The sequence below is a fragment of the Hipposideros armiger genome, unplaced genomic scaffold, assembly GCF_001890085.2.
Source record: "Hipposideros armiger isolate ML-2016 unplaced genomic scaffold, ASM189008v1 scaffold_466, whole genome shotgun sequence".
Classification (NCBI taxonomy): domain Eukaryota; kingdom Metazoa; phylum Chordata; class Mammalia; order Chiroptera; family Hipposideridae; genus Hipposideros; species Hipposideros armiger.
In genome coordinates, this window is record NW_017731816.1 from 996,594 (window position 1) to 1,023,786 (window position 27,193).

Here is a 27,193-nt window from a genome sequence, read left to right on the forward strand (position 1 = left end):
CGGGCGTACTTGCCCGCTGGGTCCTAGAGACCGGCACTGGACCCAGTGAACAGCCCCCAACCCCCATTTTATCAGGATCCAGAGGGGATCCCCTACTTTCCCACCCATCCGCGCCATTGGTCTCTGAGGCTGTGGGGAAGGGGTCCATCTAGGACATGGCCTGGTCCCACAGCTCTAAAGAGACGAGGGTCTACGCTTTGGCTTCTAAATGGGAGGGGCCGAGTGCCTGACAGGGTTCGAAAGGGGGTGGAGCGAGAAGGGAGCTTTCACAAGGGGGCGGGGTCGGAGGGACCAGGAAAGGAAAGGGTGAGGACGCCAAAGGCTCTGACACGCGAGTGCGTCATGGAGGGGGCGGGTCTACGATGGATGGGCCTTCGGTGCGGGCTCAAGGAAGGAGAGGGTCTTGGGAAGAAATGTTATGCAGGGTCCTAAAAGGGCGGAGTTTAGAAGTAAATTGTCTTAGGGGTGGGGCGCAGGAGAGATCCAAAAGGGAGGAGCTACGTAGCAGTGTTTTCTAATGGGCGGGGCTTAGAAAGAGGGGCTAACGAAAGAGGCGGAGCGTTGAAAGGGGAGGAGCTAAGGAGAACGTTCTTAAGGGGATAGGGCCTAGAGCTCCAAGGCTTAGGATCGGGAAAGAAGACATCCAAGTATTTCAAAGGGAGATTCAGGTTTATAAGGGACCAGGTTCAAGCTCTCTCATGGGAGGGCGGGGCCTCGCGCCCGGGGGCGGAGCCTAGATCTCGGGGTCCGCCCCGCTGCCTCGCCCACTTGCCTTCACCCGCACCCCCGTTCTTTTCGGTTATTTTCTGCTACGGCCGTTTCCCCTCACTACCCTGGGCCCAGGGGGCCGTGGTCTGAACTTTGGCCGGTAGGAGGAGTAGGTGAGCGGGACCTCTGAGCTAAGGGCGGAGCTTGGGAAAAGGGGTGGGGCCCTGAGTGGGAATAGTAGTGAGGCCTGAGGATCTGCGGCTGCCCGGGGAGAAGGCGGGACCCAAATGATCGACAAGAGAGAGGGATGGGAGGGTTAGAGGTGAGGACTGAGGGGTTAACATGACAAGAATACTTGGGGTTTGTTAGGCGGAGGCGGGGCCCGACCTGAGGAGGTGTTGATGAGGCCCGATTCCTGACAATCGGGGGCAGAGTTAGAGTACCGAGAGAGAAGGCTGAACTCGTTGTAGGCCTTATAGACTACTGAACACAACCATCATGAGTGATGTGGATGGAGAGACAGGAAAGCGGGCAAGACCTGTGTCTTGAAGCTTAGAGACCGGGGACGTGGCCAACGTGTAGGGATGTGATCTGAGGGACCCGCTGGGGGATAGGGACCAAACCTTAGTATACTAAGACGATGGAGCCTGTGCCTGAATAGCAGCTTGTATGGGGCTATGGGGAAGAAAGCGTGAGCGTCGACAGGGAACAAGAATGCGGCTAGAGACTAGTGCCTGAGTGGATCTTGGAAGACAGGCGGGGCCGGTGTGGACCAGTAGGACCAACTACAGCCAGCCTCTTCGAGTCCCCCTAGCAGACTGACTGGCGGAAGTTTTTCTGACCATAGTCCCCGACCTCCGCCAGAAATGGGGAACGTGCAGTCGGAGCCATCCGCGGGCGGGGGCTCCCAAAAACAGCAAGCCTCGGACCTCTCCTCCGACTCCCGCCGGACGTCCATGGCGGAGCCCGAGGTGACCCCCTCCTCCCCTGCCATGCGTTTGGCTCGCGGGCTGGGCGTCTGGTTCCCCGGCAACTCCACGCCCCCGGGACGCCTGGCACCCCCGGAGCCTCAGGCCTCACCCTCGCCCCTGCCCCTGACCTTAGAATTGCCCTCGCCAGTGACGCCCCCTTCAGAGGAGGCGGCTGTGGCCACGGTCTCCACACCACCCCCGCCCCCCGTGGAAACCCTGTGGCCTGAGCCGTCTAAGTGGCAAAAACCCACGGGCACTCTGGTGCCCCGAATCTGCGGTCTGCTGGAGGCAAGCCATTGCGGCCAGGGCGACCTTCCGAGCCTCCGACCGCTGCCGCCACCTCCCCGGCAACTAACCGAAGAGGATCCCGACTCTGTCCCGAAGGCCCTATCCCTCACTCCGCCACCCTTGGAGCCGCGGAAGACGCCACCACCGCCACCTTCCTACCGGCAGCCCCTGGACTGCAAAATCAGTCCTTCACTGGCCACATCCGCTGCAACCCCCACAGAGAGCCAGGTCGGGCGCCGCAGCGAGGGCCAGACGGCCGGCAAGGTCCGCGGAGGGGCGCCGCTCCAATCGGGAGAGGGCGAAATGGCCCGCCTTGCCGCCTCAGAGCCCAGCCTGAGTCTACTGTGTAAAGTCAACTTCAAGTCGGGTCCCCCTTTGCCCCCTGCCGCAGCGTCGAGTTCCTTAGCCTCCAAAGTCTCGCCCCGGGGCGGCGGAGGAGGGGAATTCTTCTCCACCTCGGGCGCCATCTCTTACGCTGAGGCCCTGAAGCAGGGGCCTCTGGCTCCTGGGGCCGCTTGCCCCCTAGGAGAGGTCCCTCGGGAGACCCAGGAAGCAGAGGGCGGTAATGGAGACGGCGAGGGGTGTTCTAGACCCCCATCGGCGCCTGCGTCCCATGCCCCGGCCCTTCCGCCGTCACCCTACACCACCTTCCCAGGACCGAAGCCCAAATTTGACTGGGTTAGTCCTCCTGATGGTCCTGAACGCCACTTTCGCTTCAACGGAGCTGGCAGAGGCATCGGGGCGCCCCGAAGGCGCGCGGCTGCATTCTCAGGGCCCTGGGGTTCCCCGCCGCCTCCATCAGTGCAGATGCACCCAACTCCCGGGCCCCGGACGCCCGCACCCGCCCTGCTGGCGCCGCCTATGTTCATCTTCCCAGCGCCCACCAATGGCGAGCCTGTGAGCCCCGGGACTCCCGGCCCACAGGAGTTGCCGCCGCCACCACCGCCGACGCCACCACCCACGCCGCCTCCAGCACCGCCGCCCACACCGCCGCAGCCACCAGTGCTCCAGCTAACACCGCTACCCGCGGCACTCCAGCCCACCCCAGGCCCAGGCCTCTTGGAGTCCGCGCTGGCTCCCGCCTCGCCTCTCGCCCTAGCTGCGGACCAGGCCCCGGCCCCGGCCCCGGCCCCGGCCCCAGCCCCGGCCCCGGCTCCAGCTCCCACTGTGGCCGCGCCATCTCTGCCTGCGCCCGCGCCCATCAAGGCCCGCACGCGTAGAAACAAGGGTCCCCGCGCAGCCCGGGGCACGACCCGTGAGGATGGTGCGCCTGGAGATGGTCCGCGCGAAGGGACTACAGCTACCGTGACTGACAGAGTCGGTGGAGGAAGTGGTGGTGACGGGGCTCCTCCAGCTGGGACGACTAACACAGGTGCTGCGAGCCACTGGCCGCCTTTCCAGGTGCTTAATTCTTGTCCCTGCAAGTGTTACTGCCGTCACCAGCCACACCATCGCCGCCTGCCACGCAACGTGTCTGCCTGGTGAGGGGAGGTCCTGGATAGTCTTTCAGTTCTTAGGAGTCCTGACCTCAGCTGACCCTTGACCTTTTCCTTGGCTGCATCTCAAACCCAGCAAGGGGCCAAGCTTTCAGGACCACTGGCAGGAGAGGGAACACCTTGGCCCAGCCCCTTGGTATCCAGAACTCCAAGGTGACTCCTGGCTCTCTTGAGCCATCAGGGAGGGAAGCTGATCCCAGCTGGCCTGACCATCTCCATGGCCTTGACACTTGTACCTGAAAGCACCAAGAGTGACCATGTCCCAAACCCTTCAGGGATGAGAGGGGAGGAGATGAGTCTTCTGGATCCAAATGGATATAAACGCAGGCCTCCAAAGCCCCTGGTCTAGCCCGTCTCCTTCCCCTCCCTCCAGCCTTTAGCAACTTCTGACTCTGGGACCTAAGGTTGTGACCGCCAGAGGGCACTGATGCCTCAGTCCTTGTGCTGCAAGAGATTACTCCCAAGTCCTCAGATCCGGGGGAGACACTCAGTGCATCATTCAGTTACCCCCACACACTGAATCTCAGGATCAGTCACCAGGGTCTGTCTGACCCCAGCACCTGAGGACCCTGAATCACTAGGAGACCCTCTGACCTGGACCCCTAGGGGCTCAGCTGGGGTGGGACCCCTTTCCTATTTCAAGTAAATATAGCCCTGCCTTAAACTGCTTTTGGGATATTCAGACATGGCCCCTTATACAGATAGGGAAAGTGAAGCCTAGAAGGGGTAAGGGCCTGGCCACATAGCCAGGCCCTGCTGACTCGACCTTCTCTCTAGGCTGAGCACGCCCACCAACCACCTGAGTGAGCCACCCTGGGTCGCCACCATCAAGCTGGCTGGCTCCCTGGTAGCCGGGCTAGAACACTACGACTTGCAGGCTACCCATTCCAAATGAGTGCAGTCTGCTCAGTGGCCTCGGCCTTCCTCTCCTTGACAATAAAGTAACCATCCATATGCTTAGCTGCCTGTCAAGTCACCGATAAGGACTGAAGGGGTGGGGTGGGGCAGGACAGAACTCTCCATGAAAGCACCACATCCTGGAAACAGTAAGGAGGCTGGACCCAGAGCAGCAGTAACAGAAGTTCCATTCATCCAACATCCAGACTGATCTGCCCAGGGTTAAGATGGTCTCATTCCCCTTAATACCATCAGCTGATCTGGTGCCAAGCTCTTTGGAAAGTAGTAGTGATCATTCCCATTTTACAACTGGGGAAACTGACTCTGGAAGACTGTTGAAAATCCCACAATTGACTCAGCCAGATTTGGACTCTGCCTTAAGGAAACACTCTCGAGAATTTCAAGGCAAGAAACAAGCTGGGGGTGTGGGAGGTCCTAAGTCACAGCATGGCTCAGGAAGGGTGGGAACCAGGGCAAGTTTATGCCAGGGCCATGCTTTTCGTCCCACAGGGGTCTCAAACTGGGAGTGCGCACATGGGTTCCATTTTACATGTCATTTAAAAAACTGGTTTGATTTATTGCTAACTTTTAAAAATTGGGACATTTCATCCCCTTTGCTAAATAACTCTGGTGCCTTGGCCTGGCCCTCCTGTGTGTCCACATCTGGGTGTAATAGTCCCTCTAGTCAGGGGCATATGTTCTGTACCTTGAGCAAAGGCCTCTGGACGGAGGCTGACCCGAGTACCCTCAAACTTTCAAGTTCTTCAGAGATAGGACTTGTCTCCCTACCATTCCACCTTACCTAGGGAGACAAAGGTCTAAGAAAGAGAATGTCCATCCAGTTTTATTGGAGGAAACCCTGCACTACAACTGCTTTCAATAATACAAGCCCAGCCCCACCCGAGTGCCTGCTGGGTTCAGACGATCATCTCCAGCTGCCGGGCATACTCGATGACCTGTTTGGCCAGCTCCGTGGAGGGGATAGTGGTATCTTCTGGCTTCTGTTGCTGGCTGGCAAAGCTGTAGTAGTTGTTGAGGCCCAGGACCCACCCTCGCTGCAAAAAGGGAGGGATAACAGATGGGTGGGGTGGTCACACAGGTTCCCTCCCGATCCCAGAAAACCAGCACTTATCCATGTGGGCCCTGGTTCGCTTTCTTCACCAACCCTACTCTACCCACACACTCTAGGCAAGTAACTTCACTTCTCTGTGCCTCAGTTTCTCCATATTTGAGACCAGGACCCTAATCACATGCTTCTCTGGGTCTGCTGTAAGGATTCAGTCAATCAACACCTGTAAAGTGCTGAGAATAGTGTTTGGTCCAGAGTAAACGATCACTAACTATAAACCATCACCATCAGTTTCACCTCTTCCAGCTTGGTCTTGACCCTTCTCAGTGACTGGGTTACTGTACCCCATACACCAACATCTCCAGGGGCACTGCTTTTGCACAAATACCTCAGACTAAATGAAGCAAAGTCTGGGGAAAAGCTGCAACCTCCAAAGAATTCTGATAAGGACAACAGCCAACATGTGCTGAGCAACCACCTTCACCTGGTACCAGGTGCTGTGCTAAGTTCATCCCACATGTTAAATTCTAGCCCCATTCTACAGATGGAACCTGAAGCTCAGAGAAGTTCGGTGACTTGCCTGAGGTCACACAGCTGGATTTAAACCTGGGCAGTCTTGCTCCAGTGTCCCTCCAGGCCACCCTTACTGCTGCTAGTGTACCCCTTGACCCCATGACCCCTTGCCCTGCACCCCAGCCACCTTCTTGGCGTAGTCCGTCATCTTTTTGGGTGTGTTGAAGAAGAGGATCCGGGTGGCCTCAGTGAAGAGGATTTTCTCATAGGCCTTCTCGATGCACCCAGCAATCTCATCCCTGGGGGAAGATGAGGCTCTCGTTACTGAGCACCAACAGTGCTCCAGGCCCTGTCCTCCCTGGCCTGACATGTGTGAGCTCTGACCTTCAGTTCAGCACTGACTGCTGGAATATGTTATCTGCCCTGTTTCACCCACGGAGGCTCAGAGAAAGACGGAAGAGCTTGACCCGAGCTGTAAAGCCAGGGCCACAACAGGGTCCACTCCCAGGTCTCTCTGGCTTCCAGGCCCAAACTCTGAATTCCACTTCCAGCCACCAGGGCTGCAGGCTGTCTGCAAGTCTGCTTGGGATTCCCACGAGGGACTCTCTTCACATAATAGCTCCCCACAAGGGTGCTGCCCCCACTTCCAGATCTGATCTAGAGGCAGGGCTCCTTGCACCCCTGCCAAGAGGCATTATGATCAACACGGAAGTAGAAAACCAACAAGGCAGCAAGTGACTGAAACGGGAGAATGAGTTAGCTCTGGGGAAAAACAATGACAAGGAAGTGCATCAGCTTCTAAGGTAGTTTATCTCTGGCCAAGTGGTGGGTATGTGGGCCTCATTTTTTTATTCCCTGCTCATTTTGGAGAGCCAAACTATTTCATAATTAAAAATAACTTAAACCCGCAAAACTATCCTCCTTTACCTGAGGAATGGAAACCCATCTCAATCTGGCGCTCTGCCACCACCTGGACAGCCTTTTACTCAAGGGACTTGTAAATGTCATGTCAACCTGCCTGTGCGATGTCACCTGTGCGCACAGCAACCCCTGAGGGGCTAGCAGGATTTGATGGCCCCATTCTAAAGAAGGGGAAACTGAGGACTCCAGTCAGGGTGACCTGAGGTGAAATCACATGACTCGTGGGCTGGAGCGCTTCTAAGAAAGGCAGTATGGTCCTTGTCTGCTGGGCACTGGGAGCCAAGTCCATGCTCCAGGTCTGACATGTACGGGCACATGCACAAACAGCCCAGAACAAGATGAGGGCTGTTTTCCACAATCTCATGACTAGTTCTAGTTCATAGAAAAGGAGAACTGATGTCACAGTCTCCCTAGGCCACAGTGGTCAGAATGGAATTCAACTAAGAGCTGTATAACTCCAGACTCCAAGCTCTTTCCAAACCCCACAGGGCCCTGGCCCGCCGCTACACACCTGATAGTGTCAAGCAGGATGTCAATGAAGAAGGTATAGCTCTCAGCAGGGATGTTGCCTTTGGCCAGGAACACCTTGTTGTAGCTGCCCTCCATCAGGTACTACAGAGACCGGGGTGGGGAAGACAAAAGGATGAGGAAGCAGCACAGGGAGCTACCCACTGAGGCCTCACCATACTCCCAGGGCCTTTGTAATCCCCACTCTGCTAGAACACCCATTCTCCATAGGTACCTGCTCTTCCAGGAAGCCCGCCCTGGTTTAATTACACACACAGACTCTCTCTCTCCCCAAGCTAGTATACCCTGGGATAGTATGTAATCATCACATCTATTTTTCAATCACAGGAGGGAGACAGAGCTAGAGCCACCCCAACCTCATTCCTCCTTTGCCCAAGCTGTGCTGCCTGCCGTAACTTCCCTTTCTCCCAGCCTCTACCCATAGCCAAATCCTCCCATGAGACCTCAGCTCTAGGAACTACTTCCTAACCTTAGGTACTAAGGCTCTTCCCTGACCCTGCTGACCTTGTTCTAGAAACACTGTCCTCTTTGCTGTCCCTCAGCTACACCAGGCATGTTTCTGCCTTGGGACCCCTGGACTGGCTGCTCCCTCTTCCTGGATCACTGACTCCCCAGATGCCCACGTGGTTGGGTTCTTTGTCCCTCTCAAGTTTTCCTCAAATTTCCTCTTTTTAGCAAGGCCTTCCCTGACTTCCCTTACAAAAAATTCACCCCTGCCCCCGTCATTCCTGCTTTATTTTTCTCCATAGCACTTAACGTCTGACAGACCATTAGTTAATCTTTGTGGTTTTCGTCTGCTTCTTCACCTGAATGTCATACCCACACGATCAGGGATTTTTTTTTTTTTTGTTCACTGTACAGTCTGAAAACCAACAATAGTGCCTCACACAGCTGGGGCTCAGTATTTGTTAGACGAATAAGCAAATGAGTCTGTGGGCTAAAAGATGACTGAACCCTTCCCACTCCTCCAGGAAACCCTCCCTAACGTCTGTCTCTGCACCACCCACTTTAGCCAGGCCTTCTCTTCCCCCTTCCCCAGTCTCACTTGCTCAAGGGACACAGGATGCTTGATGTATACATTGGTCTGGATGTCCTTGGCAGGTAGCCGCTCCAACTCTGTGTGGAACTCAGCCACCCGGTTCTGGGACAGCAGGAAGAGGAGGTTGAGGCCCAAGAGCTGGTGCATGTATGCTGACTCGGGGAGCTGCTCCCTGTGGACCAGGGTGGGGGAACCAACGTAAAGAAGGCTTAGGTACCTACCGAGCCCCTCACTCCAGGCTTCAGGGACCCTGATGACTGTCCTGAGCTGTCTCCTTGTAGAGGTACTGAGTCCTGGGATTTCAGATGAAACTTATGCCCGGAGAGGCAAGGAGTCACAGGTCATATAAGCCCAAGCAAATGACCTTCCTTCAGTAAAGTGACCCAACCTCAGTTTCCTCAACTGTAAAATGGGTATCACCACAGTAGCCATATCACAGATGTGGGTTAAATGAATAAGAGTTAAGAGAATCAAATGATTTAACCCAGATAAAGTTATAGAACAGTACCTGACCCAATTAAATATATAAGTGTTAGCTATGATTAAGAATCATCACCCTGAAAAGGTGAAGGGATTAAGACGTACAAATTGGTAGTTACAAAACAGTCATGAGGATGTAAAGTACAGCACAGAGAATATAGTCAACAATGTTGCAACAACTACGTATAGTGCCAGGTAGGTACTAGACTAATCTGGGGATCACTGCATAACATATAAATGTCTAACCACTATGTTATATACCTGAAACTAATATAAAATAACATTGCATGTCAATTGCTAACTGAAAAAATTTTTTTAAAAAAAGAACCATCACCCTTACTTTAAGGGGGAAACTGAGGCTTAGGGAAGTAAAGTCATTTGCCCAAGACCACATAATCAGGAAGTGGCAAAATCAGTTTCAAACCCATGTGTGTCTGACTTCTGATGTCAAATTCTTAATCATTATTCCATGAAGGCACCATTGAGTTATAAAACCATTCATTCAGCTTTATATTCAATACATATCCAAGAGTTCCTGCTCTGGGCCTGGCCCTATGCTAGGCAGTGCTGGAACACAGCAGTGACCAAGAACCCTCTGCCTTTAGAGGGTTCATAGTCCAGTGGGAGAGACAGGCCTGAGAGCAAGCATAACATAGGCAGAAGGGTCAGGGCTGATACAGCATTAGAGGCCACAGGAAAGAGGTTGGCCTAGAACCTGAGGGTTATGGAGAGCCATTAAATGTTATAAGCAGGGGGTTAACATGGTCCAATTTTAGTGTCACAAAGCTCCTACTGGATGCCATAGCAGTGATGATCCAAGGGGGCAAGGCTGGGGCCAAAACAGGTGAAAGATGATGGTGGCTGCACTAGTGAGGAGAAACAGTTTGGAGACCAACAGAGGCTGGACGGTACACTCCCAGACTCAAGGAATTCCAGGCCAACCTCTGACCCTGCAGCCTCTGGGGATGGGGCTAGGCAAAGGGGGAGTTCACAGGTAAAGGAAGATGACCGAAGTGGCTGGGGCACCAGGGATCAAAGAGCTGCCATGTAACCACCCCCCAACCCCAATCAGGGGCAGGGCCCATCCTACTTGTAATCGAAGTAGTAGCATTTCAGCTGAGCCATGTAGCGCTCGAAGGAAGGGATGTCCTTGCGTAGGATACTCCACTGGGCTCCAATCTCCAGTATGTCACCTGTGGGTCACAGGGCAGGCTCTCAGGAGGTGACTGAGTCCCTCTCCTGACCACCACTGCTACCATTCCTGCCATGAGCCCTAGCCCACACCCCCCCCACACACACACACCAACTCCAGGGACACTCACGGGCCAGAATGAGCTGCTGTTTGGTCAGTTTGGTCCCTGTGGTTGGCAGGAAGTTGAGCTCCAACAGAACCAGCTGATGAGGACATGGAAGGATGAAAGGAAAATAATGATTATCTTTGCTAGGCCTTGGTTTTCTAACCTAGAAAATGGAGCTCATCATCATCCCTGACTCATAGGTTGTTTTGAGTATTAAAGGAGTCAGTCCTCACAAAGCACTGAGAACAGGACCTGGGCACACTGTGAGTGCTCATTCAGGATAACCTCATTACAATTATTAATAGCCCCACTGGGAAAACACACTCAGAGCCTGACCCAATGGAATCAAGGGGGGAGGGGGGCACTAGCACCTTTTTGGCAGATAATTTTCTACTGAGTTGGGCCCAGGTGACCCACCCATCCCAAATCTACACTAGGGAGGGATGGGCAATAACCTGCCCCCATAGTCCAACCCACACATCATTTCTTATCTGATACACCCCCTCCAGCAACTTGGTCCAGCCCACAGTATTTGTACTATGGGCCAAATTCTTGGTCTGAAGCACCCTGAACCCCATTCTGGACCTCTACCAAGAGGTTTTTTTCCCCTAGGATTGTCCAGCCCTCACACTTGGCTGGCCACTCACTCGACACAGATGCGACCCTACGCCCCATTTCTCTCAGACCCTAACTTGGTCTGGTCTTGACCACACGCTCCATCACCTCAGCCTCCTTCTTTCATCACCCTGTCCAGTCCTCATTCCCCACTTGGTCTCGTCCAGAACTGCCTTCAGAAAAACTCACACCCCCCCATCCTACCACTCCAGCCAGCGAGGCCTCCAAGCATCAAAATTCTGACCTCTCGCTCAGTTGTTCCAGAACCACTCTTTCCATCACCCCCCACACTGGAGCCACATTTGGTCCGTTCCAGGCCCGTCTCACTTCTAAACCTCCCAGCCCGTCTTGGTCCCGTCGGCACCGCGATCTCCCTCGCGGGCCGGGACTCGGCTCTGTCTAGACCCCTTGTAGCGTTCCCAGCCCAATCCTACCTTGAGACGGCCCAGCTCTTCCCCGCACTTGCTAAGGTTTGGGCATTTACGGTTCCACTCGCCCTTGAGTTGCTCGTACATGCCGGCCGCGGCCTGCAGAACCGCGCCCGAGGCTGCCGAAGGACCAGAGCTCGAAGAGCCCACAGCCCCGTTCACAGCCGCAGCCGCCATCTTCCGTGATGCGGCAAACAGGCGGCCCGATTTACGGCAGCGACGCCTACAGACGCTGGCCCGGCGGAAGTGGGCCCGGGAGGTGGAGCCCAAAGGCGGGGGCGTGGCTACGGCTGCTTGCCTCCGCCCGCCGCGCTTAGTGCTCAGTTTTTCTCGGGGAGGTGCCTTAGAAGCCCGGCCCTTAATAAACATGTCAGTCGAAGCTCCGCCTGGTGTCTCGCAAGATGGTGACCGGAAGTCGCCTCCTCCCCTAACTGAAAGTGGCTGCCGTCGCAACTCTTCTCCACTTCCCGTAATCAATATGGCTGCTCTTGCTTCAACCTGGGCTTTGGGGATGATAGATTTCTGTCTTGGAGATTCCAACTTCTCAGCAGTTTCTCGAAGCCAAGAGGTGGCAGTCATGGAGCCTCTTGGACAGCTGTGTTATTCTTTCCATTTTATAAATAGGCTTTGAGAGACAGGGTAACCTTCCAAGAGACTAATAGCTGAGACTTGAACTCTAGAGCTTAGTGCATCCTTCCACATTTTCTCCAACTTTATACAAATACGCACAAACTTTACAAAAATCATCCAGTCTTATGGCTTTAAATGCCACATATATGTGGAGGATTCCCACTTCCCTCACCCCTACTCCTGATTCCTTCATATATAACACACCTGCTTGTTCAACAGCCTCACTTTTTCTCAAACCCAACTCTCTGGCTCCATCATTTGGAACGTCAACTCCATGAGAGCAGGGATGTTTCTCTATGGCTGTATTCCCAGCACGTGGTTGACAGTCAATAAATATTTGTTGACTGAATGAATAACTTTATGTAAAATAAGTTGTCTTTTTGAAAAGTTTTTAGCCAAAACCTATAATACATATTTTCTCAAAAGCAACGTGCTTTTTAGCAACATATTAAAGTCATCTCTGGAGATCAATGGGCGTATTTCTGACACTTGAAAAAAACTAACTGCATAATATTCCACAGAATGAATATACCAAATTCATTTAATGTTCCCATGTTGATATTTGGATTATTGTTTATTTCTTTGTTTGCCACTGCTAGCAATACTGCAATAGAGATCCTTAAATGCATTTCCTTGAATATAGTTGTTTTAGTTCTAAGGGACAGGTCCTAAGAAGTAAGAGTACTGAGTCAAGATATGAACATTTTTTCATTTTAGCAGATGTCATAAGATTTCTTTCCTAACCTTTAGCTAGATTTACTATCTAGTGTCTTTTCATTTCAGCCTGAAGAACTTCCTTTAGCATTTCTTGTAGGGCAAGCCTACTCGTAATGAACCACTCAGCTTTTGCTTATCTAGAAATGTCTTAACTTTTCCTTCCTTGCTGAGTGGATATAGAATCCCTTTCCTTCATTCCTTTGCTGGATATAGAATCCTTGGTTGACAGTTTTTCTCTTTCATGACTTTAAATTTATCCCACTACCTTCTGGTCTCCATGGTTTCTGATGAGAAATCAGCTATTAGTTTTATTGAGGATCCCTCATATGTAATAAGTCGCTTTTTTATTGCCACCTTCAAAATCCTTTCTTTGTTTTTGGGTTTTGACAATTTGACTATATGTCTCAGCATGGATCTCTTCGAATTTATCCTGCTTGGAATTAATTGAATCTCTCAGATGTTTAGATTGATACCTTTTATTATATTTGAAAAGTTTGGTGCCTTTATTTCTTCAAATATTTCTTGTGCCCCTTTCTCTCTCTATCTCTACCTTTTGGGCGTCTTATGATGTCTATGTTGATATGCTTGATAGTATCTCACAGATCCCTTAGGCTCTGTTCATTTTCCTTTGTTCTTATTATTTTCTTTCTGCTCCTCAGACTGAATAACTTTGCTTCACCCTAGTCTGATCTGCTATTGATTCATCAGGATTTTTCATTTCAATTATTGTACTTTTCAGTTCCAGAATTTCTGTTTTGTTCCTTTTATAATTTCTACCTTTTTATGATGTCTTCCTAAATTATTTTCCTGATTGTTTTTAGTTCTTTGTCCATGGTTTCCTTTAGCTTATTGAGCATATGTAAGACACTTGATTTAACATCTTTGACTAGTAATTCCAATGCCTGGGCTTCCTCAGGAATGGTATGTATCAAATTCTTTTTCTCATGGAATGGACTATACTTCCCTGTTTCTTTGTATGTTGTGTAATTTTTGTCATTGACTGGACATCCTGAGTACTATAATGCAATAAATCTGGAGGCCTGATTCTCCCACTTTTTGGAGGTTGCTGAGTTTTGCTTATTGAGGGCTGGAGCCATCAGATTGTGACTTTTCCAAGCTATTTTTGGTAGGTGTGTTTTCCTTGTTATGTGTGGTCACTAACATTTCTGTTCCCTTATTTCTATATGTCCAGATTCAAATAGGAAGGGGGGAGGTCCTGTCTCTTTAAATCTTCTCATTAATGTTGCTGCTGATAGGCCAAAACCAAGACAAGTGTCTGTGACAGTCTCTTAAGGCAACTCCAAATCAATCCAAGCACACAGACTCACATTTTCAGAGGACAAGGTCTAACCAACTGAGCTAACCGGCTGCCCTGAGAAACTTTTTAAAAGGAACCTACTGGGCTATCAGGTCCCCTTTAGCCTTTTCCACTTCTTCCTGCCTGTAATGCAGACAAGGCCTCCAGATTCATCAGGTCCTTGACAACTCCAGTGGACTAATGAACTAGGCCTGTTTTCCCTTCTCCCAGGCTGCTGCTGCTGTTTCTCCTCTTTTTATATTTTGTTAATATTTTATCTGCTAATTCTGTGTTACTTCTAGGTAAGTTTCAATTGACTACTCTCCTCACTATGGGTATTGTTTTCCTGTCTCTTTGCATGCCTGGTAATCTTTACTTGCATGCCAGACATTGTGACTTTTACCTTGTTGGGGGCTGGATATTTTTTTGGATTCCTATAAATATGTTTGAGATTTGTCCTGAGATGCAGTTAAGTTCATTGGAAACAGTCTGATGCTTCAGATTTGCTTATGTGATGTTAGGTGGATCCAGAGCAGTATTGAATCCAGAGCCAATAATCCCTTACTATTGGCAAGAACTTCCAGAGTATTCTACCCAGTGCTCCATGAATCATGAGGTTTAACAGTCTGGCTGGTGAGACTAGGTACTGTCCCCAGTGACAGTGTCTGTCATTATTCCCTGTAATCCTTTTGAATGTTTTTTTTCCCCCCAGCCTCACGTAGTTCCCTCATATACATTCTCTGATCACTGATCAGTGCTCTGCAGATCTCTGGGATTTTCTCTCTCTGCAGTTCTCCTATCTTCAGTATTCTGTCTTATGATGCTAGTTGCCTTGGTCTTCCCAGACTTCCATCTCCATCTCAATTCAGTGTGTTCCAGGTTCCACCTCGGTGCCCCTCCCTGCACCTTGACCTGGACAGTCACACAAGACAGTAAGCTAGGGCAACTATAGGACTCACCTTATTTGTTTCCCATCTCTCAGGGACCACCGGCCTTCATTGCATTGGTGTACAATGTCTTGAAAACCATTGTTTATGTATTTTGTCTTTTTTTAATTGTTTTAGGTATGAGAGTAAGTCTAATCTGTTACTCCGTCTTGGCCAGGAATGGATATCGTGATATTTAAAACATATCTTGATTTGGCCAATGTAGGATTATGATGTGTTTATCTGGCTCATGAGGTGACTTGATGGAACCCTGATGCCAGTGTACAGAATTTTCCCACTTTTGTGGGAATCTCCTTAGCCAATAGACCTTGCACACATGGATGTTGCCAGTTCTGGTTGCTATTATCAGGTTTTGTCAGGTTGTCCTGTCATGTAGAGCTGATTACTCTTTGATATTGTGTGGAAATGGCTGCTAGCCAAAATTGGATCCAAAATTTCCCTTTGTAGTGAGAAAAGACTCATACATATTGGTGCTATTTTTAGAAACATTCATAGAATGTACATGTACCTTCCAATCTAGGGATATGCATCTTCTCAATAACTTGTTTATATCAAGCTTTACAATCTTTCAGCAGGATTGCATACTTTTCTGCACTTAAGTCCTATTCTTCTCCAGACAAATTTATTCCTAGGACAAATTTTATTTTTTCATTTTGAATTTTTGGTCCTAGTACCAAGAAAAGCTATTGATTTTGTACAGTTGTCCTATTATAGAAGACTTTAAAACTGCCTTAATTTGTTTAGGTTTCTTTTCTTACAGGAGTCACTTGGATGATCTAACTACACAACATTTCTTCTACATATAAAGAAAATTTTGTCCTTTCTTTTCCAATGTGTAGAGTTATTTTTTTTTCTTATCTTATTAGCTAAAACCTCCAAACACAATGTTGGAAACAGTGGTGAGTCATTCCTGTTTTGTTCCCAATTTTAATGACAATGGCATTTAAGTACCTTATGTCATATGCCATCTTTCTTTGGTAATCATTTAATTTGATAATCATGCTCAAAGTTTCCTTACATTTCTATTTGACTTTATATAAGAAATGAATGTTGAATTTTAGAGAAAGCCTTTTCAGGCTTTATGTAATCATACATGTTTGCACACTTGAGCCTCTGTTTCTTTATCTGTGAAGTGAGGATAATGATAGTATTTTCCTGATAGAACATCATGAAGATTATTCAATAATCCAAGAAAAGAGACCTGCTATGGTCTGAACCTTTGTGTCTCCCCCCCCCCCAAAAAATCTTCATATGTTGAAACCTAACCCCCAAAATAATAGTATCAGGAGGGGGGGATTTTGGGAAGTGATTAGGTCATGAGAGCAGAGCCCTCATAATTGAGATCAATGCCCTTATAAAAGAGACCTGAGAGAACTCCCTCACCCCTTCCACTGTGTGAGGACACAGCAAATAGACAACAGTCTATGAACCATGAAACAGGCTTTCATCAGACACGAAATCTGCCAGCACCTTGATTTTGGACTTCCCAGCTTCCAGAACTGTGAGAAATAAATTTCTGTTGTTTGTAAGCCATTCAGTCTACAGCATTCTGTTGTAGCGGCCTGAACTAAGACAGGTCAAGACAGAATATTATCTCATCACATTCTCTCTAATTGCATCAATGCAATTACTTTCGTTGATAGCTGAGTCTGTACTGCTGACTACTGTTCCATGCTGCTTAACCATCCCTGACTTCCCTCCTGAGCCCCAGGTCTGAGGTTTCTGCAGCTATCTCCTGGATAGCCTCCCGTAGAAGTCTCTCAGACCTCCCACATCCACCATGACCCCAACTGGCCTCAGTGTCCCTCCCAAACCTGCTCCTTCTCTCTGGTCCTCATCTCATGGACAGCCTCTTTGTCCCCCAGGACCCAGGGCAGAGTCTTGGCATTTTCCTAAATGCTTCATTCCTTCCATGGCTCACCACCCCCATGGCCCATTCACTAGGCCTCCTGAGCACCATCCTCTTCTGCTTAGGTCCCTGGCCTACTGCCTCCTTGGGGGTCTCTGCCTCCAGTCCTGAGCCATCCTCCACAGGCAGCCAGGGGCATCTTTCTAAAATCTGACCACATCCTTCAGCTTCTCAGCTCTGAGTGCTCCTCTGATAATTCCCAAGCACCATAACATGACCTCCGGCCTTGCCTGCTCTGGAGCTATCTCATTGTGGACAAGCTGGTCTGGCTGTTTGCTTTCATGTCCCCTCAGAGTGTATGCCCCCTGGGCCGCTATTCCTAGAGTGGAGGAGTGGAGAGAAGTGGTCAGAGGACTCCTATAGTCACTTCGCCCGAGAACTCTGGGCAGAGGCTGGAGATGAGCTCACTGGGTAGACAGGGAGTGGAGTATAAAGGCGCATTTGCTTTTTGTCTTTCAGCTTCCTCTTCCCCTTCTTGACAGCACAGTATCCTGGCAAGAACTGACCTTACATATGTACACACACACACACACACACACACACGCACACACACACACAGAGACCATGAGATTAGGGTGAGACTGACTGCCCTCAGCTCCAGGCATGGGCTCTGGTTTAAATCAATTAAGGTCGAATCCCTCTGGCAGTGGGTGGTAAAATGGTGAGCACATGACCCCATCCAATCAGAGTGACTGACAGGACTGACAGCCTGGGAACGTTGGAACTCCAGCCCTTTCTTTCTCTGGACAATAAGACACGTGGATGTGCAGCCTCAGACTGTGAGAGGGGTTGGCTTGAGGTCAGAGACCACACTCAGAGGAGGGCAGAGCTGGGAAAGCTACAGAAAAATGGAGCCAGAATCCTATGAATTGAGGACTTCTGGATCACACTGTACCTGAAGCCTATGTTGACAAAACCCATATATTACCCTATCCATGTGGACCATTTGAGTGAAATTTTTGCTACTTGCAATAAAACAAAGACCCTAACCTCTCCAAAGTCCCCTCCTTAAGCTAGACACCAGATAGGAGTTACTATCCACAACATTTAATGACTGGGACTAAGCCTGGGCACTGAACAATTAGAACAGAATGCAGGCCATAGCAACAGGCCTGGGTCATGGAGGACACTGCTGGACTGCAGAGAGGTTGGGGGCACCCTGGGGAGGGGCTGCGTTGACAGACACATGGAGAAACCACTCTTTACTAGCTTGCACAGAAGGAATTTGGTATATTTTAATTACCTATGTGGCTGTGTGCTCTGAAGGAGAAGCAAAAATTCAAGCAAAACAGAAAGGAAGGCTTGGGATGGGTGACAGGTTGAATTTCCAAAATGGCCCAAGAAGTAAGGGATGAGGGTGGGTGGGGGTTGGGTGGGGCAGGTAAAAGGCTCAGGTTAGTGGCTTCTTCACCATTTCCTCCTCAGGTGCAGCCTTGTTTTTCTGTGCCACCTTGGAGCTGTCTCTGGAGCTAACACTGGCATTGGTCCCAGATGTGCTGCTGACTCTGGAAGAGGTGCTGTGGGTGTAGTAGGATTCTGTGGTGAGTATGCTGTTGATCTTCCAGCGGAGGATGTTGCAGCTTCTCACCACCAGGGGCAGCAGGAGGCAGATGATGATGTAGAGGAAGATCAGGCTGAGAAATACGCTGGTTGACACCTGTGGGCGCCACACACAACAGGCATGGGTGGGAAGCTTGGGGGCCACCTCCACCCCGCAGGGCAGCTCCTGGAAAGCCACTCACTATGAGGATGAAGAGGGCCCGCTTGGCACTGAGTGGAAGCCCGTGGATATGCAGCAGGAAGATGAGCTGGTAGTCACAGTAGGTGCTCTTGTCCACACCTCTAGTGGAGGAGGGGTTTGGGATTGGGGAGGAGTCAGCCACCACACAGGAAGCCCCTGACCCCACCTGGGCCATATGCCTGGCTCACCTGTTGCTCACCAACACCTTGAAGAAGAATTCAGGGGCGAAGATGCTATGGGGAATGGTGTCATGGCATGGGGAATTCTCCAGACACAGCCACCTGAGGGCCCAAGTTCAGGCACTTGTGCTGCAAATCATGCCTAGCACAGGCCAACCCCTGATTTTTCCTTCCACCCCACAAACCCTGGGTGGGCACCAACTAGGTACAATTTAATACCTTCTTCTCTGATTCACTCCTTCATCCATTCATGCAATACGGCTGGCTGAACGAGCAGCAAGCGACAGGCCATATGTTTACTCATTCATTTCCTCCTGCCTCACATGCCCATCTGTCAAGTCCTCCGTTACTATGCCTTCATCTAGATTATGAATTGTACACCTATTATGTGCCAACTCCTCGCTTATTCCTTGCTGCCTTCATTTTTTTTTTAAAGATTTTATTGGGGAATTGGGGGAGGGGAACAGCGTTGGGGAATCAGGGAAGGGGAACAGACAAGTTGCTGTCCTTTTGTTCTTCAGTCTAGTTGTGGAGGACGTCGCTTCACTGGCCCATGTTGGTATTATCATTGCGCTCTTCCTGAGTGAGGCAGTCGCTCGCCCGCCATTGGACGGCCTCTCACGATGGCTCACGAAAGTGCATGCCGACTGCCAGCCAGCCCCACTGCAGCCTACACCGTTGCCGGCGACTCACAGCAGCCCAGCTCCAAGTGGAGCTGTTGTTCACCATCTTAGCTGTAGAGGGCAGCATCACTGGCCCTTATGTGGGATCCGAACCGGGGCCCTGCTGCTCAGAGCTGGCGTCCCAAGCCAACTCTTAACCAACACGCCACTCGGCTGGCCCTGCCTTCATTCTTTCATCCCACAAATACAGCTTGAACACCTACTAGGTACAAAGTCATTAATTGATTCTTTCCTTTATTCATTTATTTTAAAAAAATAGGTTGAATACTGACTAGATGCAAATTGGTTACTTTGTTTATTCACTCCTTTCACTTGCTCATGGCATCATTTTCTTCCTTTCATTGAATCAAAAATTGAGTCCCTATGCACTAATTTGTTCCTCCACTGTTTTATTCATTCATCAAGACCTCCACTCAAATGTCAATAAATGCCTACCATGAATTAATTAATTTTTTCATTGTCTTATTCCACAAATACTATGTTGAGTTTATTCAGGACCTGGACCTATAAGAGAGAAAGCCCCCGCAGGAGACAGTGACTGCCAGAGGGGTCAGGGCTGGGATGGGGTAGCACAGGAGAACGTTAGAGCCCACTCTCCCATCTAGAACAGTCAGAAAAATCCTCCTGGATAAACAGGCATCTGAACAAAGGCCTAAAGAAAAAGTGAGAGGGACCAGCACTGCAACAGAGGGTTCAGCTTATGTAAAGGTTAGCCTCATTTGAGGAACACAAAGACAGTCAGTGTGGATTGAGGATCAAGAGGTCTCCCATAGGCAGAAGGAATGGACAGACCCGACAAATTATGGGCAGGTGGGGGGTGAGGGGGCCTGTAGCCGGGCAGTGCACTCACTCGATGCCCAAGCTCTGGTGGGACATGATGTTGAAGGCCAAGTCCTTGGTGGTCGTTGTGTTCTTTGTAGTCCAGATGAGGCTGTCGGTGCTGTGGAGGACCAGGTAACCTCAGTGGGGGTAGGGCGAGCACAGCGGGAGGCCAGCAGTGTGTGTGTCAGGGGGAGGAGGGGAATGAAGCCTTTCGTGGGCAGGGTCTCACATTGTGGGTGGGGCAAGAGTTTGTGGGATCCTAGGAACTTGCTGTGGGCGAGGCCTGAGATACCGAGGTGGGTGGGGCTTGCAGCGAGGGTAAGGTGTGGCTGCGAAGCGGGTGGGATCTGCAGGGGAAGGAAGACCCCATTATGGGCCGCGGGGTCCCACAGGGATTACTTGTCCAGGGGGCTGTTGAAGCGGTAGATCTCCTCCTCGCTGTATTCCCTGATGGTGTCCAGGGTGGGTCCGCCACCCACCACCTTCAGCACGTAGCTGCCAGGAACAGAGGTGCACGCTGACTGGCCTTGGTGTCCGGAGTCCTGTGTCAGCTCTACCACACAGCCTCCACTCCACCCTCTACCCACCTCCCCTCTCCGTCAGCCCCTGGCTTGACCAGGCCTTTACCTGCCCTGAAAACTGCCAGAGTCTCCTGTCACCAAATCTTGGATCAAGAAGAAGGGGTAGAAGACTGTGGGATCAGAGGGGGTTGAGGCAAGGGGAAGAAATTAGCTTGGCCTGAGAAATGGAGGATGAGAGAGGAGGAAAGAACACTGACCAAGGGAAAAGCAGAGGATGGATGGGGAGATGAGCAGGCAGGGAGGAAAGGCCAGAAGGGCAAAGTGATGGGGGCAGAGGACAGTGAACAAGGCAGAGGAGGGGACTGGACACCCACTATCACGGAAGAGGAAGCAGGGCATCTCGGGGTCGAGGTGCACGCAGTCGAAGTAGTGTTTGTTCTGCAGGCGGTTGTACTCCAGAGTGTAGGTGATGTCAAAGGCCAGACGTTTGCCCGGGGGGCAGCCGATAAACAGTGGCACCATCAAGTTGCCCTGAGTGGGAGGAGAAAAGCCTGGCGCTGGAGGGTGGGGCGAGGAGGACATCCCTCCTCCCACACACACCACCACTACCTGCTAGGCTCACCCTCACCAGGGACAATCCCAGCATTATTTTCCTTAAAACAATACTCTATAACTGCAAACACTTATGTAGTTCTTACTGTGGGCAAGGCACTGGGTGATGTTCTAAGCACTTGATATACTTAAATGCATTTGACCCTTAAAACAGTCTTGCATGGTAGAGACTATTAATATCTCCATTTTAGAGATGGCAAAAGTGAGACACAGGGAGGTCAAACATCTCATTAATCACCCAAAGCCACACAGCTGGTATGTGGTAGAGGTGGGATTCAAACTCAGCCAGGTAGCTTCCAGCTGTGTCCAGAAAAAGACATATAAAAGCAATAACACCTACACCTATGGAACATCTAACTCCTAGTCTGACTTTATAGGGCTGAAGTTGGGCCTGAATTCTCAAACAACAGACCTGGGGAAGCATGGGATATATAAGGGAAGTAGAGCCCAGGATGTGGGGCCAGGAGTAAGGGAACCCCAGTTACATTGTCTTCAGAATAAGTGGCTACTGGCCTATTCGGGGGTAAGGCCCAAGAGTTTCTCCCAATTGTCAAAGGGACATGGGCATCTGGAAACTGTGACCTGGGCTTGTTGGTGACTATGGAGAGGGATAGGTGGCCATAGATTAAGCACTTCCCATGTTAGGCCTGGGCCAGACTTTACACCTATCAACCACTTACTCACTGGGAGTTCTAATGGGCCTCTCCAATTTAGTCATCCATAGCCCATCTCAGCTAATGGCACCTCAGACCTCCATGTTCAGGCTGAAAGCCTTGGCCTCATCCTGGAAACCTCTCTCTCATCCCCATATCCAGTCCATCTGGAAAGCTTGTTGTCTCAAGACTTCCAAACAGAGCCATTCCCTGCCCCAATCCCTCCACTCCTTTGCCCCACCTTTGCTTGCCTAACTTTGTTTCCTCCCAGGTCTACCCTCCAACCCCGCCCATCTGTCCCCTACATGCAACCAGAGGGACCCTACGATCACTTGAGTCACTCCTCTGCTCAAAGCCCTCCCGTGGTGCCATCTTGCTCACTACGACCCACTAGGCCTCCTGTTATCCGCCCCCATCACCACTGTGACCTCATTTCTTGCCACTTTCCTCCTTGCTTGCCCTGATCCAGCCACACTTGCTCCTCCATGTTCTTTTAGTCTAACACATAAACATACTCCCATTTCCAGGCCTTTCTGCCATCCATTTTCTCTTGCTGGCATGCCTTTCTGGCATGTAACCACATGGCTTACTTCTTCCTCTCCTTCAAGTCTTTGCTCAAATGTTTCCTCCTCGGCCAGGACTTCCCTGAGCCATCCTATGAAAAATGCTGACCTATCACATGCCCCGTGCCTATTTTCGTCCTAGCTCTCGTCACCTCTTAACACACAATATCTTTTATTTATCTTGCTATTTGTCTGACTCTCTGTTGTGGGTTGAATTGTGTGTCCCAAAAAGATATGTAGAGGTCCTAATCCCGTGGTACCTGACAATATGACCTAATTTGGAGTAGGGTCATTACAGATGTAATCAAGTTAAAATGAGGTCATACTGGATTAGGGTGGGACCTAATCCAATGACCTGTGTCCTTATGAGAAGAGGGAAATTTAGACACAGACCCACAGGGATGAGGCCTTGTAAAGAAGAAGGCAGAGGGCCGGCCGAGTGGCGCGATGGTTAGGAACTCGCTTGGGATGCCAGAGGACCCCGGTTCGGATCCCACATAGGAGGGCCAGTGACACTGCCCTCCACAGCTAAGATGCTGAACGGCAGCTCGACCTGGAGCTGGGCTGCCGTGAGTCGCCGGCGGCGGCGTAGGCTGCAGTCCCTGTGGCAGTGGGTTGCCATGGGCTACCGCGTGTGGCCGGCAGCCAGCGTGAGCGGCCAGCAGCCGCAGTGAGCGGCCGTCCAGAAGCCGGCGACTGATCTGCCTCGCCAGAGAAGAGCACAATGATGGTGCCAGCTTGGGCCAGTGAAGCAACGTCCTCCACAACTAGATTGAAGAACAAAACGACAGCAACTTGTCTGTTCCCCTTCCCCCAATTCCCCAGCGCTGTTCCCCTCCCCGCAATTCCCCAATAAAAATCTTAAAAAAAAAAAAAAAAAAGAAGAAGGCAGAGGTTGGAGTGATGTGTCTACAAGCCAAGGACTGTCAACAACCACCAGAAGCCAGGAGAGAGGCCTGGAACAGATTCTCCCTCAGAACCTCCAGAGGGATTGACCCTAATTTTGGACTTCTGACCTCCATAACTGGGAGAAAATAAACTTCCCAGCTAGTGGCAATTTGTTATGGCAGCCCTAGGAATGAATACACTCCCCCTACTGCGACATCAGTTTCACAAGGACAGAAATTCTGTCTGTTCTGTTCACTGCTGTAACTCCAGCTCCTGAAACAATGCTGGCATGCAGAAGGCACTCAATGAATATTGGTTGAATAAATGATTAAGCTTCTGGCACAGGATGTGAAACCTGTTCCTGGTCTGTCCCCTTGATCCAAGCCCCAGCCCCATTCTGCCATGTGGGCCCATCTGTGGAGCTGGCCTGCTGAGACACTCCAAGCCTTTATTCATCTAATTGAATTTGATTGAGCACTTGTCATGTGTAAATTCATTTCTTCCTGTCTTCATTCAACATATTTTCACACTGAGAAACCACAGTTATCAATTACTTCCAGTTTTCATTTTTTTCAGCATGGAGAGCCAGAGAGAAGCTCCAAGCCTTCCAAATACACATGCCTCTGGTAATGTGGGGGTGGGGAGAAAGAGGGACGAGAAACCTGAAAGGCCCCAGTCTGAAAATACGAAGAAAAAGCTCAGACTACCTTCAGCACCTCTGTTTCCCTGTCTGTTATTATTTTTTTTAATCATTGGCTTTTTTTAACTTAATTTTTAGATGGATACATGGTCACATATGTATATATATATATATATATATATATATATATATATATATCCCCCCATATATAGTGAAAAGTTCGCTTCCATTCCAGTCCTCCAACTGTCCTGCCTCTCCTCCATTCCCAGAGACAGAACCACTATGAATACTTTCTTGCCCATTTTTCCAAAATGTCTTCATTCAAGTAAAAGCAAGCATGAATATATGTTCTCAATGAATCTCTTTCATGCTGTTTTTTCTACACTGTTGTGTGCCCTGCTTTTTTCTCTTAAGAGTAAAATACTTTGGAGACTGTTTCATACCAGTATGTGGAGATTTTCATTTCTTTTTTTTTTTTTTTACGGCTGCATAATTTTCCATTGCATGAACTGCCGTAATTTGTTTAACCACTCCCCTGTTAAAGGACATTTAGGTTGTTTCCAACCTTTTGCTGTTAACAGTGTGTCACATATTAGATTCCCAGAAGGAACCTGCCAGGTAAAAAATGGGAGTGCTAACTTTGACCTTCTAGGGTTATGATAAAGAGGGAAATGATGCCTATCATTAAACATAACATTAAACTCTTATGGAGGCTGAGGTCAGTCACTCTTCTCTGCGCTTGACCCAGATTATCTCATGTAATCCAAGGAGATAAGGGCTGTTACAACTCCCTTTTTTACTGCCAAGCCAGGGTCATACCAAGCCAGGAGGGAAGAGCACCAGGGTCTGTCTGCTGGAAACTGGGTGAGAACAAAGCCTCTGGGTCAGGTCCCTCTTCTACCATTTATTAGCTCCCTGACTTACTCTGAGCAGATACGAGGTCTGACAATTATGTTCATGAACTTGCCACCGTGCACTTACATGGGCAGCACTGTACAAACAGCTTGGTAAGGTTTCATAACCTTGGTATATCAGTGTCTCACAGCTGTGTTCGCGTCGACGTGTGGCGGTGTCTTGCTGAGTGGCGTTCATTATTGTTGTTGCGTGTTTTTGTGTGCTGTTGCAAGAATGTCTGAGCTTGAATTAGAGCAAGGAACAAACATTAAATTTCTTGTTCAACTTGGAAAGAGTGGAAATGAAATCAGGGACAAGTTAGTCCAAGTTTGGGGTAATACCATGAAGAAAACAGCAGCATACAAACGTTTTTCTGAAGGGAAAGAACACATCACTGATGAAGAGAGGTCAGGGCTGTGACTAACAAGCAGAACTGACAAAAACATTGCAAAAATTCGTCAAATTGTGCGTCCAAATCATCGGCTGACTGTGAGGAGCATAGCAGGCCAAGTGAACAATAGAGAAACAGTTAGGAAAATCTTAACTGAAAATCTTGACATGAGAAAGGTGTGGGCACAAATGGTCCCAAAGGAGCTCATCGATGAACAAAGGCAAAGGAGAGTCGAAGTTTGCCAAGACCTTTTGGAGAGGCAAAAGATGATGTTTTGGGCCATGTTATCACTGGTGATGAAACATAGGTGTACCAATCCGACGCTGAAACAAAGTGTCAAAGTGCACAATGGAAGCCAGCCAATTCTCTACAACCAAAAAAGTTCCGTTAGTCCAAATCAAGAGTCAAAACAATGTTGCTAACCTTTTTTATATCAGAGGGATTATTCATTATGAATTTGTACCAACTGGACAAACAGTTAACTAAGTTTACTATTTGGAAGTGCTGAAAAAGTGGCGTAAAAAAGTTAGGCGAAAACAACCTGAATTTTTCGCCAACAATTCATGGCTCTTGCATCACAACAATGCACCAGCTCACATGGCACTGTCTGTGAGGGAGTTTTTAGCTAGCAAGCAAATAACTGTATTGGAACACCCCCCCCTACTTTCCTGATCTGGCCCCCAATGATGTCTTTCTTTACCCCAAGATAAAGAAAATATTGAAAGGAAGACATGTGGATAACATTCAGGACATCTAGGGTAATACAACGACAGCTCTGATGTCCATTCCAGAAAGAGTTCCAAAATTGCTTTGAAGGGTGGACTAGGCGCTGGCATCAGTGCATAGCTTCCCAAGGGGAGTACTTCGAAGGTGACCATAGTGCTATTCAGCAATGAGGTATGTGGCACTTTTTCTAGGATGAGTTCATGAACTTAATTGTCAGACCTCAAATATGCACCTCTCTGAGCTTCAGTGTCTGCCTCTGGGCGAAGGGGCTATTGCATGAGTAAGCAAGTGAAGAACCAAGGACCAAAGGCGTGAACAAAGCATGTGTGAGTGGGCAAATCAACAGTGACATGTCAAAGAAGGGCCAAGCTGGCCACACAGTGCCTTTGTGCCAATTGGAAAAGGAAGTCCTGTGTCATAGATACTTTACTTCTCCCTGCAGAAAAGTATCAGAAGGAACATACAAGCTTGGGTGCATTCTACACAACCATAAAGGCAGACCTTTCTGAAAACAGAAAAGGATGAAAGGAATGATGAGGTGGGTGGGGTTCCCAGGAGAATCAACCCTGTGGAGGCTCCACCCGACCTTTCCCTCCCAGCACAGGGCCCAGTACCCCAAGCGCCAATACTTGCATGCGGGGCCCCTGGATCGTGTTCTGGAAGCAGTGCCCAGCCGAGCTCGCCACCTGTGGGTAGAAGCAGATGATGATGGTGAGTCCCATGGGCCGTCTTTCTCCTAATCCGCATCCCTCCTCTCCAGGCTTGGACCGCACCTTGACCAAAATGGAGGTCTTCATGAGGTGATGTCCACTAATATCCTGGTTCAAGCAAAAGCTGTTATCACTGAGCGTAACCTGGGGTAGGGACGAAAATAAGGGGGTCAACAGGCGTGCCAGACGACTCAGGGACGATTTAAGTAACCGCGGGCTTCCAACAGGTCCACTGCCCCGGGAGATCTGCCCCTGAACCTCCTCACCGCCTGGTCTCACCCAGAAAAGCACCGAGTTGCTATCAGTAAGGACATTCTGCTTCACCACCGCTTCAGTGCAGTTAGGATTGGACAGCACCACGCCCAGCTCCACCTGCCTCTGCAGCTGGAAGCTGTTGCCTGTTTAGAGCACGGGGGTGA

At 49.9% G+C, this 27,193-nt stretch overlaps 3 protein-coding genes across 4 annotated transcripts in view; 1 reads left to right on the forward strand and 2 right to left on the reverse strand.

Moving 5' to 3' along the window:
• Positions 1–1,437: 1,437 nt before the first annotated feature.
• On the forward strand, positions 1,438–4,408 carry GGN (gametogenetin). Its single transcript, XM_019666260.1, has 2 exons — positions 1,438–3,448; positions 4,241–4,408. The coding sequence occupies exons 1-2, from the start codon at positions 1,575–1,577 to the stop codon at positions 4,356–4,358; spliced, it is 1,992 nt and encodes a 663-aa protein (XP_019521805.1). The 5' UTR covers positions 1,438–1,574; the 3' UTR covers positions 4,359–4,408.
• A 771-nt stretch (positions 4,409–5,179) lies between these two features.
• On the reverse strand, positions 5,180–11,661 carry PSMD8 (proteasome 26S subunit, non-ATPase 8). The gene is made up of 7 exons (XM_019666215.1): positions 11,258–11,661; positions 10,233–10,305; positions 10,001–10,103; positions 8,437–8,602; positions 7,375–7,475; positions 6,130–6,241; positions 5,180–5,415 (listed from the first exon to the last, which is right to left on the reverse strand). The coding sequence occupies exons 1-7, from the start codon at positions 11,618–11,620 to the stop codon at positions 5,278–5,280; spliced, it is 1,056 nt and encodes a 351-aa protein (XP_019521760.1). The 5' UTR covers positions 11,621–11,661; the 3' UTR covers positions 5,180–5,277.
• Positions 11,662–18,007: 6,346 nt separating this feature from the next.
• CATSPERG (catsper channel auxiliary subunit gamma) overlaps positions 18,008–27,193 on the reverse strand; it is a 32,465-nt gene continuing 23,279 nt past the window's right edge. For both annotated transcript variants that reach the window (XM_019666328.1, XM_019666327.1), the window contains 10 exons: positions 27,054–27,172; positions 26,838–26,918; positions 26,694–26,750; positions 21,072–21,228; positions 20,804–20,867; positions 20,576–20,671; positions 20,205–20,294; positions 18,681–18,773; positions 18,494–18,593; positions 18,008–18,408 (listed from right to left, as the gene is read on the reverse strand). In XM_019666328.1, coding sequence (XP_019521873.1) covers positions 18,142–18,408; positions 18,494–18,593; positions 18,681–18,773; positions 20,205–20,294; positions 20,576–20,671; positions 20,804–20,867; positions 21,072–21,228; positions 26,694–26,750; positions 26,838–26,918; positions 27,054–27,172 — 1,124 coding nt within the window. In that variant the 3' untranslated portion in view covers positions 18,008–18,141. The remainder of the gene's footprint in view (positions 18,409–18,493; positions 18,594–18,680; positions 18,774–20,204; positions 20,295–20,575; positions 20,672–20,803; positions 20,868–21,071; positions 21,229–26,693; positions 26,751–26,837; positions 26,919–27,053; positions 27,173–27,193) is intronic.